General features: G+C 43.3%; 1 protein-coding gene across 2 annotated transcripts; it reads right to left on the bottom strand.

The window, feature by feature from the left end:
• Positions 1-682: 682 nt before the first annotated feature.
• LOC115164855 (mevalonate kinase) lies at positions 683-14,713 on the bottom strand. 2 transcript variants are annotated; one of them, XM_029717723.1, is made up of 11 exons: positions 14,573-14,713; positions 14,375-14,471; positions 12,050-12,197; positions 10,225-10,372; positions 8,988-9,143; positions 8,325-8,428; positions 7,951-7,996; positions 7,428-7,518; positions 6,827-6,946; positions 6,215-6,368; positions 683-4,762 (listed from the first exon to the last, which is right to left on the bottom strand). In XM_029717723.1, exons 2-11 carry the CDS (start codon positions 14,450-14,452, stop codon positions 4,611-4,613), a joined length of 1,197 nt encoding a protein of 398 aa, XP_029573583.1. In that variant the 5' UTR covers positions 14,453-14,471; positions 14,573-14,713; the 3' UTR covers positions 683-4,610. The 2 variants fall into 2 exon arrangements, with proteins under 2 accessions (XP_029573583.1, XP_029573584.1); XM_029717724.1 differs by lacking the exons at positions 14,375-14,471; positions 14,573-14,713 and adding an exon at positions 10,732-10,935 and having other exon boundaries at positions 12,050-12,138.
• Positions 14,714-14,757: the final 44 nt, after the last annotated feature.

Raw genomic sequence — 14,757 nt, forward strand, 5'->3', positions numbered from 1 at the left:
ACTTTTGGATGTCAGGGAAAATGCATGGAGTAAAAAGTACATTATTTTCTTTAGGAATGTAGTGAAGTAAAAGTTGGCAAAAATATAAATAGTAAAGTACAGATACCCCAGAGAGGGTTTTTTTGGGGGGGGGGGTATGGCCCCCAGTGGGGCACAGACCAACAGGATATAATCACAGAACTCCTAATAGGGATGAATGTGTTTCCCCACATTCTCTGAATCCCGTTGTTCACCTTGACTTATTCACTTTAATGCTGAATCTTTTAGTATGAGCAGTTGACTGAGTTTTAACAGGCCGTCAATCACACTGTGATGACACGTGATTAAATAGGAAGATCTTCATCCTCTCAAAACCTCGGCGACACACAGCAGGATTAAATTAAATTGGCAGGTATCCCAAGGACAATGATGAGTGTATTTTCTATTCAAAAGGCAGTTCAAAGTATGCAAGTTAGATTAGCATTCATTTAATAATAGCCAGCTTATCAAATTTCTGCTTGGATATTTGGGTTCTTTAGAAAGCCAAGTGTAATTGCATTGAGTTCTATGCCAGGTTCTTAACGCGGGTGGTAGCATGATTAAAGATTTGGCATCAATGTTTGCGTCGCTAGATTTACAATAGATGCAAGGAATTGTACATAATTCTGATTGAAGCTTCATAACCGAGAGACATCAAGAGAAACCACTTCAATATTATTTACTAGCATATTCACCCAAATGCCACAGTAGATAGCATTAATTCCACAGAAGACAACTACACAACCTGAGAAATCATTATTGCCATAGTTTTGGTGGGGATTTTTGACAGGGTCAGTTCATTTAACCATAACAGGAGCATAGCTGCTTTAGAGTTGGGGTGCATTTGACTCATTCAGTAGAAAATCTAAATATTTTTTAACAGCGTTGGCGATGAGCTAGCCCTGGAGCTGACCCGTCTACGAGACAGACCACAGGAATAAAATACAGCCTCAATATTTCCTCTCACTCTTTTTAAAAAGCAGAGGAGCCCAATTTTTAAAACTTCAATGTCAAAACGTCTCGATTGCACATCAGTCTTGTGTGAAAAAATAAAATAGCTGACAATTTTATGCTTTTACATTCCTGGTAACTTTGCCATAAGGGATTTGCTCTTTACCCGAGCAGAGCAGGGATGAGGGGTGGTATAAAAATCAATAAGGCTCTTCAAAGGCAACAAGAAAAAGCGAAACCTTAGCCTGCAATTAAAACAAGAGCTGCCGGCACTAAGGGGATGACATACTACTGCGCAGGTTTCTTCCACTACTTCACACAACCAGTTACCTGATCAATGTAATTACATAAGTATGGTATGTGGAGCGGACACTAGTCATGTGCTGTGGTGGTCAACGCTCTCTATGTTTATGTAGTTCTGGTATCTCTGTCTAGTTATGTTAGTGCTCATGTGAGTCACAAGTGACCCATTGTTTTTCCAAAGTGGCACCAATGTTTCAGTCCTCTTCAAATGAAGCGTGGGGACTCTGGGGAATTCTGTCACAGATTCCACCACACCCCCACTGGCTTTAATAGGGTCAGCAGATCCCTGCGTTCACCACAGCCAGTTGCCCCTGGCCCCCTCCGCCCCGTCACTTCCCCAAAAGGGCAACCTCCCCACAGGAGGGTCACAGAGCCCTAATGAGTGGGTGGGTGGGGGGTGGGGTCGGAGGCTAGACCCACGAGGCTTTCAGAGGCTGATGTCTGTCAGCCGTCTGTCTGTGCCTGGAGGCTGGGAGAGGATGGACATGCACGCACACACTGCTGCCTGGCAACAGCTAATGGGGATCCTAAGAAACTACTAAATGTTAATGACCACATACTGTACTCAAAATCTCCAACTGACAGATACCGATATAATGACCTGCAAGGAAAAACATGCATAGGCAAACAGTCATGGCCAAGAACAAAGTGATCTATTGTCAGCCAGTTCCAATTGTGTGTTGAAAGTGAATAGGTCATGACAACATTTCACCAGCTCATTGAGACCAGAGGGATGGTGGTGCCATAGTGATCATGATCACAACATTTCCATAGCAAAATTAACCATTGCGTTACTCTTGCTTGAGCAGTACGATTTCTGCATCCCTTATTATTCTCCCATGATTCAAACACTGCACACTTTGTGAAAAAAACAAAAAAATATATAATGTACACATATTCTCTCTTTGAAGGCTTTTCATGTCATCTCCAGTGCTGTCATTCTCCCTCTATCCTTGACCCCCTTTCATTGCTCCTTCTGTTATCTGAAATAACGTCAGGGCCTTCTTAGAATCTATTCATCAGAGCAAAAAGAAGCTGGCATTGACATTGATAAAAAAAAACATCTGTGCCTCGCAGGGGTAAAAGGAGAGAGAGAGAGTAGAGAGAAGAAAGAGGAGCTTAAAATGAAACGGGCACGGCTGGGCTGCTGTCTCCCTCTTGTCCCCCCTCGTCAATGCCATTTCAATTGAAAAGTGCAGTGGTAATTAAATTGCAGCGGGGGTTAGGGGCGACTGTGCAGAGCAGTGACGGGGGCAGCACTGACATAAAGATGACACAATTCAGGGGGACGAGAGGGGTGACAGGAAGAAAGGGATGGAGGGGGCATGTGACAAACGCCGTTCATTCATACACACTGCCAGGTCCACACTACTCAATCTTCATGACATTTAAAATTAAATAAAAATGGAGATTTAAGACTCAGATATCCCCAACTGACCTTTTCCCGAAATGAGAAGTTTTCTAAATTAGGCTAATCCATATCTTATATGAATGCAGCATAGGCAGAAATTTCTGTTATGCTTAGAGGATGAGCAGTTAAGTAAAACATAATTTGAAGATGCGTGTGTGTCAGCACAAAAGTAAGCGTGAGTCACTGCACGCCACGAGCTGTTGATCCACATTAGAGGACATTAATCCAGGCTCACTGAAAAGCCTTGTAGCCAGCCTCCCTTTCCTCATGTGCTACACCACCTTTCTCACACAACATTAACACTGATCAAAAACAAACGCTTTTCATAATTTTGAAAATAAATCAATAGAAATATGGGATGCATATGTACCAGAGGAGGCTGGTGGAAGGAGCTATAGGAGGACAGGATCATTATAATGGCTGGAATGGAATTAATGGAACAGTATCAAACACATGGAAACCACGTTTGACTCCATTCATTACAATGAGCCTATCCTCCTTTAGGTCCTCCAACCAGCCTCCTCTGATATGTACTGAAATACAATGATTCAAGATTTGCTTTTTTCCCCCCTTATACATGCTCTAGCATATCATGGTTAATATAAATAACAAAACGTGAAAACCAATGTGAAAGGCAGAGATGTAGCCTAGCCTACCTACCAATAGTTATTTTTAAAGGCCTTGCATTTCTTGGTCTGTGGCATGATGCATCAGACATATTTGATGACCAAAGAAATCAGATAATGGCTGTCATTTTCAATTTCATACTCAGCTCTTGGAAAGAAGAGCTTGAGGGGCTGTCTTCAAAAAAACATGGTCTCACCACAAAAAAAGTATGGAGAAATACAATTTTTGCTTTGGACCTTGAGAAAACAATTACCCTGCTATGCTTCTTGAGGAAGTGGTTTATCTTTTTTTATTTTTTTTTCTATTTTTAGTCAATGAATTCACCATAACTAGTCTTGGATTGTGTCCAAGTGTGCAATAGCTCCTTTAAAAAGACATCCACACACCACTTATGTGACACATAGAACTAGAAGGTTTTCAGTTTTAAAAGGTTAGTTTAACAAATAGTGCATCAGCCATGGCATTGTATTGACACCTGAAGCAAACACTGAATGACAATCTATCGCTCTGACTCGCTTAGTCCCCGTTGCTCGACTCGCTCAGTCCCTGTTGAGGTTATTGAATTCTTACATTTTGCTGCCATCTATTGGACAAACAGATCACTGCACCCTCTTTTGAACTTAACAAGACGTCAATGAAGGTACTGATATTCAAAAACAAGACTAAAAACCGCACACTGAAAAAGGACAAATCTTGAGTTGAAAACAAATAAGCACTAAAGTCAAGGTTGGTCATCTATCTTTTTCTCCCCCCAGTGGGTTCGTTTTTACTCGTTTTTGAATACTAGTTGTCTCTGCCAAAACCAGCGGCTAGACACACTGCTGACCACAGTGTTTCTTGCTTTTCTGCAGCATCCGCATTAGAAATCTAATAAAAAGCTCATGCTAAACCTAGAAAAACAGTTCAAACCCACATCTGTTAACATTCATTTCAGGCCAGGGAAGGCTCATACTCCAATACTGAAAACTAGAAAACCACATTTCAAAGAGACGTGTGATCACCTGCCTAGTTCCCCTACAATATAAGAAATGGCATGATTTCAGAGTTAGAAGTGGCATGATTTCAGAGATAGAAAAACAAGTGATGAGTTATTGTCCTCCCCTGACACACAGTCTGTCTTGACTGTTGGTAGTCTAATAGACAAGTGCTATTAACATTTATGCGTCAACCCATACTGTAGCCAAGTCTATTGTTCGCTGTCATTCCTTAACAATAGAAGACTTGGTAGGCCAGAGTCATGGAGCAAAGCTCCCCACTACCCTGTAGGGAGGGCATTGGGCACACCCATGGCCAGTGGGTCTCAGTAGCGCGCCAAAACCTCCAGGACCTCCTCTTTCACAGCGAGGGGAGAGTGCTGCTGCACGCCTGCTGCACCGATACGGGTCTCCCAGCAGTCATATCCACAGTCTCTCAAGTCCTGGATCGTGTTCTGGACCACCGAGCACTCCGTTTCTACGAGAGGAAATCACAAAGAAAAACAAACCATCACACACAGTGAACTACATTTAACACCCAACTTGTTTTTGACCCTCCGTTCCTGCTTACTGCTCCGGAGGATTCATTTACATCTGCAGAGCTTGGGAGAAGGACTATGTTTGCTACTGAAATGGCACCCATCGGAATCTGCACACTAGGGTTCTGTGATGCGAGACTCCCACTAGGAGGTGGAGTCTGACGGCCACTGTGAGAGCTGAACCTACAAAGCCCTCTCTAGCAAACACCAGGGTGCCCAATAACTGGATAATAATGTGTAAACATAGGCTAGGGCTAAAATGCTTGGGGTGAAAATGTGTCAAATAGGGGAGCAATTTCTGAAAGTAAAATAAGAAAGCCTCCCACCATGCAGCAAAGGAAATGTTTGCGTGACCAGGGATTTGGATTTGAGACTGACCTTGAAGAGGGCATTTAACCTGGCTGCTTCTGTGGTGCTGTGTGGCTCAGCTGGGAAGAACATGGCACTAGCAATGCCAGGGTCATGGGTTCAATTCCCACTGGGGTCAAATATATTAAAAAAGGTATGCCCCCACTCTCTGTACTGTACAGTAAGTTGCTTTGGATAAAAGTGTCTGAAATGGCTACTATACTGTATTAGTAGTAGTAGTAGTAGTAGTAGTAGTAGTAGTAGTATTTATTAAACTGAAGAACAAACAGTAAGCTAAAGTACATCTCTATGTGGAGAAAAATCATTATAATGCTCATTATAAAGAAATGCTAAATACGTAGCACGTCATCAGACAGTGGTGGGTTTTAACAAGGCTGCAGGATAGCAGGTAACTTCACTGCATGTTTCGTCCCTGCTCTCGCTCAAATCAAAGCTGATCTGAGAGCACTGAGGGGAAAACACGACTAAACCTTTTGGAAAATAGCTACAAAGCACAAAAAATGTGCAACACTTGTTTGCTAGTACAACAAAACAAAGCAACTTCATTTGGGGATATATATTCTTTGTGTTACGGGCTGCAGGCATAAGCAAAGGTGGCAGTGGATTTTTGTGGAAGATAAGCGTGAAACACAGGATCCTCCTGGCTAACTCAACCAGCTCTCCTTCTCTATGCCGTCAGTTTGAGACTAGACTGAGGGTGACATTTTGGCACACACCCCATATCTTGGCTCGCCGTCAAGTCAATATAATGGAGCCAAATCTACTGATGTGCCGACATACAATCAGCATGCAGATGTCATTTCACAGATCTCGCTCACTGTTAAGAGGTCACACTATTCATAAAAAAAATAGACAAGGCAACAAGGCTCTCAGCAACTCTCTGCCCCAAAATGAAGGCGAGGGCCATAGATGGTGGCAATGCCAATGCAGTGTAAGAACACATAACATAGGGACGCCCCCACTTGATTACTGCGAGCCAGATGAAAGTGTAGGGAGGCGTTACTAGCAGACAGCTACAGTACCTGGTCTAAGCAAGGTGATGCCACAGCCCCCTCCTCCGGCACCAGTCAGCTTGCTGTGTAGCCCTCTGGCCAGGGTGACACGGCACAGAGTGTCCAGGGACGGGTGTCCGACACCAATCACATTCAGGTGGTGCTGGTTGATGTCAATAAGCTCCTATGGGAGATATAATAGCAGCTGTGGGTTTTACATAATTTCATTTTCAATCTGTTTTGTATGAAAACACAATTTTGTTCTGTATTTTGGCTTTTCATGCAGCTGTAGTTTTTTACCAGGGGTGCAACTTTGGTTTTAGAAGTGAGGGAGGGTATCATTATTTTTATAAATTAAGATAAACACTCCAAACAACCTAGCCGACCGCTCGCAAGCATCTGCATGGTCCTAAAGCACACCGTTGCCTCATTTTGTATCACATTCCAATGATAAAACTGGGGGGGACAACAACGCAATTTCAAAATGTTAAGGGGACATGTCCCCCGTCCCTAGTGAAAGTTGCACCCCTGGCTTTTACCATGTGTAAGAGGAAGTCAATCATTTGTACGCTGTGTCAGACTGGTAGTGTCTACCCCACCAGAACACACCGTCCATAGGCAACATGCGTTTCCATACTGTACCTCCAAGACATTGTAGTGCTCTGGTGTGGGGGTGTCGCTGGCCATCTCTGTTAAGGTCTGCTCACAGGTGCAGGAGACTGCATCCACAGACTCCAGTACAGGGTTTATAATAGAGGGAAACTGGAGGGGGGAAGAGAACAGCAAATAAAACTAAGAATAAATACTTTTTACTAATCATTTGGAATTCAATGTAAAGGAATTTAACAACACTAAATATACTTAAGGAAGTCAACAGTGCAGACTAAAGCAGCAAATGTCCATAATATCATCTCATCTAGTGGTCATATCATTAATTAAAACAGTCAGTACATATTGTATAGCAGCACAAAAAGCCAGTGAAAAAAACATAGCTCTTTCCCCCAATCACAACACTGCCAGTAACACCACCTATGACAATCTAAAAGAACATAAGTGCTCACACCTGTGGATGTCACCTAGGCAACGGCACACAGGGGTGCTAGCTAAGCGCTTCTTCTCCATGTTTTATGAAGACAGTCAATGCCAGGCCCCAGAGTGTCTTTCCCATGCAAATTAAAGCACTGGCGATTACACTAATTACAGGGCTGGGGAGGAGAACACAGAGACCAGAGCCATTTAGTACCTTGTTCATTTTGTCCTTCACTCCAGCAACAAGTACCTTGGTGCTGCGAGGGACCTTGGTGTTCGTGAGTAGGATCCTTAACATTGGGACCCTACAAGTGGGAAAACATTAAAGGAAAGTTAGCAATATCATACCACATTATGTACCTGTATTTATTCAGGTGTTGCTATTGTCAATGTTTCTCCTCATGAGTGGCAATAGCAGAGTGAAGGAGCACAGACTATCTTTTCCATTCATTGTTTGTGACAGCATGGGCAGTGTCACAGAGGTACGTCCTTATTCTAAAGTAGTCCATTGTAACTGCATTGGGGATTTAATGCCACCTGCCATGCTGGAATAATTGTTCAAGAGTATAATCCATTAACCCACTGACCTGGATGACATTCATTAATCCCTCCACAACACAGTCGACTACTTGAAATAATGCATGCTATCACACTCTGTAAAACTGTCAATGTAAATTAGGCCCATTGACCATATTCACTGCAGTGACATGGAAAGGGATTGGTTTAGTGTACAGTACCTGCTTAAGGCTGTTGTCTTCCCAGAACGGTATCTCAATATGCCACCTTCAAGATTCAAAGCAAAGTGATAGAATCGGCCATCAATCAGATACCATAATAGAGTAATTTGAGCAAAATAGTATTTTCTGGGCGCAAAACAACCCTCGCAACACACAAAGGAATACTGCAGTGTTAACTGTAACATCAGCCTGCTCACAGAAAACACACACAAGAAAAGTAACTCCCGCTACAATACTGTTTTGTGCCGTTCTGCAGACAGAACATGCTGCCAGATTGTATCACACCATTCATTGTACCACACACACCACAAAGCTGTGTGGTACTGTGGGGTCTGTGCTGTTGAGTGCACAAGGCAGAGGGATGCGGGTCTTACCCCATGTCCCCACAGCGTTGTCCACCCCTGATGGGTTCCCATGGATGATCCTCTCTCCCTGAAACGCCCACCTGTTTATTAGCTCCATCTCCACCTCACCCCACCTGTTGAAACACAATGAAATACAGAAGAGATGATTACAATGAGGATTTACACTGGGCCTTCAACCCCTGTCTAACATAGCCCTGTTGTCCCTCACTCTGTGCTTGTGATGAGTCCAGCCCCACCCATACTGACATGTGAGGACATCAGAAACAGTCCAGTCTGACTTCCAGAATTTATAACGGACTAGCATCCTCCAGTTGTGGAAATAGATTTAAGAAAACTGGGGATCTGAAAGCTATCAAAATCTCTACAGATGACTGAAAAACAATATGTAGGTTGCTGGAGAAACTGCAGCCAAACGGAAGCAAATAGTTCACATTGTGGGCAGAATATATTTGTATTGACTGACTGTCTGTCTGGAGGGTGGAATAGCATATCCCAGGACTCAGCTAGTGGTGCTGCAGCAGCTACTCTAAATTAACTAAAGTAACTATAAATTAAGACAAATATGGCTTACAATGTTTCATTTGTTTGTTCCAATAAAACAGCTAGTGAGAGATTTCTTGAAATAACTCCATGTTAGTAGATCCAGTAGGGTATCTGGTGTTAGGTCATTACCTGGCTGTGTTTTCCTGGTCACTCAGTGGAGAAGGGATGGTTCCACTGGCACAAAGCATGGCTGCAGCCAGGCACACAGAGTAGGCAGCGCTGGAGCCCAGACCCGCTCCAGTTGGCAACTCTGACCACACAGACACCGTCAGGCTGGGCAACTCCCTGAGATGGATGAGAACTATTAATCACATTCCATCAATTACTGAAAACATTCTCAGCATGGCTTGCTTACATCTAGGAATGTGACTGTAGTATGATTTCTTCAGCCTAGTTTGGTATGGCTGAGTGAAAAACTATTAAATGTGGATGAAAAAGCTAAAAATAGCGCTATTGTTTTTACCTACTAGTGTTTGTAATAGGTTTTAGGGCACTCAATCTCACACAAAAACATCACACTTTGCAACAGCTCCTACAGCAAAAACATCCCAAAAAATGCACATTTCCTTTGATCTTAATCCAACTGGCCAAAGCGTCTAGACACAGCAGTCCTTTTTATTGTGAACGACTAGCGTGGTGTACATATGTTCATGGATGTGACTACAGTAGACTTGCCCATGACTGCCAGGCTCTTTCTGGGCAGACAGGACAGGCGCTGTCAATGCCCATGACAGCCAGGCTCTTTCTGGGCAGACAGGACAGGCGCTGTCAATACCCATGACAGCCAGGCTCTTTCTGGGCAGACAGGACAGGCGCTGTCAATGCCCATGACAGCCAGGCTCTTTCTGGGCAGACAGGACAGGCGCTGTCAATGCCCATGACAGCCAGGCTCTTTCTGGGCAGACAGGACAGGCGCTGTCAATGCCCATGACAGCCAGGCTCTTTCTGGGCAGACAGGACAGGCTCTGTCAATGCCCATGACAGCCAGGCTCTTTCTGGTCAGACAGGACAGGAGGGCGCTCAAAACTAATTAAGGAGCTGCTTTCCCTAGGGACAAACGCATCCAGACTTGTTAAGGCTGCAGCGTGAGCCCAGTGCCAGCCTCTCATTAGTGGCTGTCCGTCCTGTCAGAGCCCATCCACCACTCTCTCAGACATGCTAGCATAGCGCTGCAAGCGTCAACTCACGATTAGGTCTACTCCTTAGCATCTACCCAGCTCCTAGCTGCCCAAGTCTTTCTCACTAGGATGGGGTCTGTGGTGTTCATTAGGGCATTAGAGGTTTGGTTCTTGGGTACCAAGATTAGCATTACCCTATGTTAACATGCCTATATAAATCAATTTGCTCTATCAGTTGACACTCTTACCCTGACTGGGCAAAGACACAGAGGTAGATGTAGAGGAAGGCTAGGATGGCCATGCTGCGAGTATCCAAGGTTCCATTTGATACACCAACAAAGTTTCGCAGCATCCTGACAAGCTCTGCATCAAGCTCATTCACATTCCCCAGCTCAGCTGTGAGACAGAATGATACAAATAGACAACATTACAATAGGAGAATAAAACAACCACAAAGATACTTTCAGCTGTTATTTTACAACTTTTCCAATAGTTTTTGGGTTCAAGTCCAGCTCATCTCCAAAATTTGCTACATTGGTGTCTTGTGCTGATTGATTAACTGAATATTTTGTATAATTTTTTTATTTAATTCGTTACGTTTTTCTGGAGTGAGCTCAATGTGCACATACATTGCAGTTTTTCGAGAGAAATCAGATCAAGCCTGAACTATGCGATGTAGTAGGGAGTTGTAGATTCAAATAGGCCAATATTCTACATATTTAAGTGTATAAAACATGGTAATTAACTACAATGACCATAATGGAGAGATGGAAGCGGGACGTCGGGCCGATTTGCAGGAACGTATGGCGGACGGTTGGACATGGCGGAGAGTAGCGCGGACCAAGTTGAGGAAATGGAGAAAAGGTTGGAGAAGCAGCAGCTGTGCTGGAATGTGATCAATATGGGTGACAGTTCTGATGATATGGATCAGGTGGATGAGGGTCAAGGATCTGAATGGTCTGTAGTGGAAAGACATAGGAAGAGAGATCATGAAACACAAAGCAGTGGTGCATCTAGTAAAGAAGGCATAAAGAGGGTCAAGGTAGGAAGCAAGACTAATAATGTGTCAGAGTGACAAGTTCTGATGGTGTTTGAGACCACAGGGCCTCGTTTACACCCTATCCGATTAACCAATGCCGTAGAGAAAAGAGATAGCTGAACTCAAACTAGCCCGGTTCATTGGAAATGGTAGACTGCTAATACTTTGTGGTAGCCAGGCTCAGCAAGGGAATATTCTGCTAATGGAAAAGCTTAATGGGAAGAAGATTAAAAGCCATGTCCCTGGTGCTTATGCTAGGTTGAGGGGAGTCATCACTGGGGTCCCATTATCTATGTCCATAGATGATATTATAGAAAATGTGAAGAGAGGCAGAGTGATTGAGACCAAAGGATTGATCAGTCGGAAAGAAGGTCAAAGAAGTGAAAGCTTATCAGTGCTGCTGAGTACAGATGGGATTCCTTTTTTCAATGCAAAAAATGGAATGCAGATGTTACTGTCGAACATGCTGAATAATCCTACGGGTGGATTGTTTCAGCATGATATCAAGTGTAATAGGGTAGGGGTGCTTGATTGGGGGGGGGGGGGGGGGTAGAAATTAGTATGGATAGATTCTTAGTAGTGCAGAATTCGGCAGACCATAATTGATCGCACACTCCAGCACAGTAGGTGTTTGGTCTGTGTTCTTCTTTTACGCCTGCTACAGAAGCAGAAGAATGATCGTGATGTGATATAGAGAGAGGTATCACTACCTGAAAAAACACGATATAAGTGATTGATAGTTGGTATTCAGCAGTCATAAAAGTATGCTTTATTTACTTTGAAGAACTACAAAACAGTGATTTTCTCAGAAAGCATAGGCAGCAGCTCTATCGAGTTGAGATTACTTGGAATTAATTAATGTTGTTAAATAAAACAAATGTAACAAAAACAACTGTACAACACCTACCTTGTAAAGAGGTTCAAGCCTCTTTGTGTAATGACTAAGGTGTTGGACTGACAGGGACCAGGGTTCAAATCCCACTCCGGTTACCGTCCAAATTATTTCAATCGGTCAGCCCTACAACATCTCTCACCTCCAGAGTCAGGGAGAAGCTGCTTTAACGCGGTCACATCCCAGCTGAGGAAAGTGTTGATGTTGGGGAGATTGATGCAGACTTTACTGGTGGATGTGGCCTGCAACCGTAGGTATGTGCGCAGGTTCAAACTTACAGCCAGAGCCACCTAGCACGGGTGGGAGCAAAAATACCTCTGAATTATTGTTGTGGTTAATGTCAAATCAATTTCATTTCAACAACCAATCTTTCGGTGAACAGAAAACAATAACACTGCTTGTCTTGGGGGTCATATGACGAACAAATCTCATGAATACATAAAGATGATGGACTGGCATGGACAACTATCTTCAGTAAGATATTCATACAATAAAGTAAATCAGGCTCAAAATATACTTAACAAAAGTATAAAACGGAACATGTAAAGTGTTGGTCCCATAGTTCATGAGCTTAAATAAATGATCCGGGAATTTTTCCATACACAAAAGAAAATGCTTATTTCTCTCAAATGTGCACAAATTTGTTTAAATCCCAGTTAGTTAACATATCTCCTTTGCCAAGATAATCCATCCACAGGTGTGGCATATGAAGAAGCTAATTAAACAGCATGATCATTACACAGGTGCACTTTGTGCTGGGGACAATAAAAGGTCAATAAAATGTGCAGTTGTGTAACACAACAATGCCATATATGTCTCAAGTTGAGAGGGAGTGTGCAATTGGCATGCTGATGCAGCAATGTCCACCTGAGATGATGCCATATAATTTAAATGTTCATTTCACTACTATAAGCCACCTCCCAATGTCATTTTAGAGAATTTGGCAGTCCAACCGGCCTCACAACCGTAGACATGTAACCACGCCAGTCCAGGACCTCCACATCCAGTTTCTTCACCAGTGTGATCGTCTGAGACCAGCCATCCAGACAGCTGATGAAACTGAGGAGTATCTCTGTCTGCAATAAAGCCCTTTTGTGGGGAAAAACTCGTGATCGTTGTGATCGGCTGGACCTGGGTCTCGAGTGGATGGGCCTGGCTCCCCAGCAGGTAGGCCCATGCCCTCCCAGGCCCTGCGCCCCTGCCCAGTCATGTGAAATCCATTGATTAGGGCCTAATTAAATGTATTTCAATTGACCGATTTCCTTATGAACTGTAAATTAGTAAAATCATTAAATTGTTGCATTTATATTATTGTTCAGTACATGTGTTTTTTATTTTCACCTTTATTTAACCAGGTAGGCTAGTTGAGAACAAGTTCTCATTTACAACTGTGACCTGGCCAAGATAAAGCAAAGCAGTGAGACACAAACAATAACACAAAGTTACACATGGAATAAACAAACATACAGTCAATAATACAATAGAGAAAGTCTATATACAGTGTGTGCAAATGAGGTAGGATAAGGGGGGTGAGGCAATAAATAGGCCATAGTGGCAAAATTATTACAGAATGGAAAATTAAACACTGGGGTGATAGATGTGCAGAAGATGAGTGTGCAGGTAGAGATGCTGGGATGCAAAATAAATAAAATAAATAACAGTATGGGGGTGAGGTAGTTGGATGGGTGATTTACAGATTGGCTATGTACAGGTGCAGTGATCTGTGAGCTGCTCTGACAGCTGGTGCTTAAAGCTAGTGAGGGAGATATGAGTCTCCAGCTTCAGTGATTTTTGCAGTTCGTTCCAGTCATTGGCAGCAGAGAACTGGAAGGAAAGGCAGCAGAAGAAGGAATTGACTTTGGGGGTGACCAGTGACATATACCTGCTGGAGCGCGTGCTACGGGTGGGTGCTGCAATGGTGACCAGTGAGCTGAGATAAGGCGGGGCTTTACCTAGCAAAAACTTATAGATGACCTGGAGCCAGTGGGTTTGGCGATGGATATGAAGCGAGGGCCAGCCAACCAGAGCATTCAGGTCGCAGTGGTGGGTAGTATATGGGGCTTTGGTGACAAAACGGATGGCACTGTGATAGATTGCATCCAATTTCCTGAGTAGAGTGTTGGAGGCTATTTTGTAAATGACATCGTCGAAGTCAAGGATCAGTAGGATAGTCAGTTTTACGAGGGTATGTTTGGCAGCATGAGTGAAGGATGCTTTGTTGCGAAATAGGAAGCCACTCGCTACTATGGCCTATTTATTGCCCTACCTTCTCATGCCATTTGCACACACTGTATATAGCCTTTATTTTTTTGTATTGTGTTACTGACTGCACGCTTGTTTATTCCATGTAACTCTGTGTTGTTGTTTGTGTCGCACTGCTTTGCTTTATCTTGGCCAGGTCGCAGTTGTAAATGAGAACTTACCTGGTTAAATAAAGGTGAAATAAAAATGTAAAAAAAATACTTACCTTGCCATGCACGACAGCGTGTTCTCCGTGGAGGATAGCTTTCCCTGGTGCAGACACGATACATTCCTTGATTTGCATTCTGATAGCAAAATGTAGCCTGCCAAGTAAATGTTGAATTGTTAGTAAAATAGCTAACGTTAGCTAGCTTTTTCCAGTTAATTCATCAGGAAAACGTCCTGTAGTTATAAATAGTAATACCTCCAAACCACTCCGTACGATGAGGGGTAGTCTTTACAAATTCCCGTTGTATTTTTAGCAGGGATGAAGCTGTCGGCACTGTTAAATACCACAATCTTGAAAATATCAAGCGACAGACACACACAGCCAGCGGGACATGCCTCTGGCTTCATGTCCAATCAGGGCTAGAGGTGAGATGTACAGAT

Source organism: Salmo trutta, chromosome 27 (genome assembly GCF_901001165.1).
Source record: "Salmo trutta chromosome 27, fSalTru1.1, whole genome shotgun sequence".
NCBI lineage: Eukaryota > Metazoa > Chordata > Actinopteri > Salmoniformes > Salmonidae > Salmo > Salmo trutta.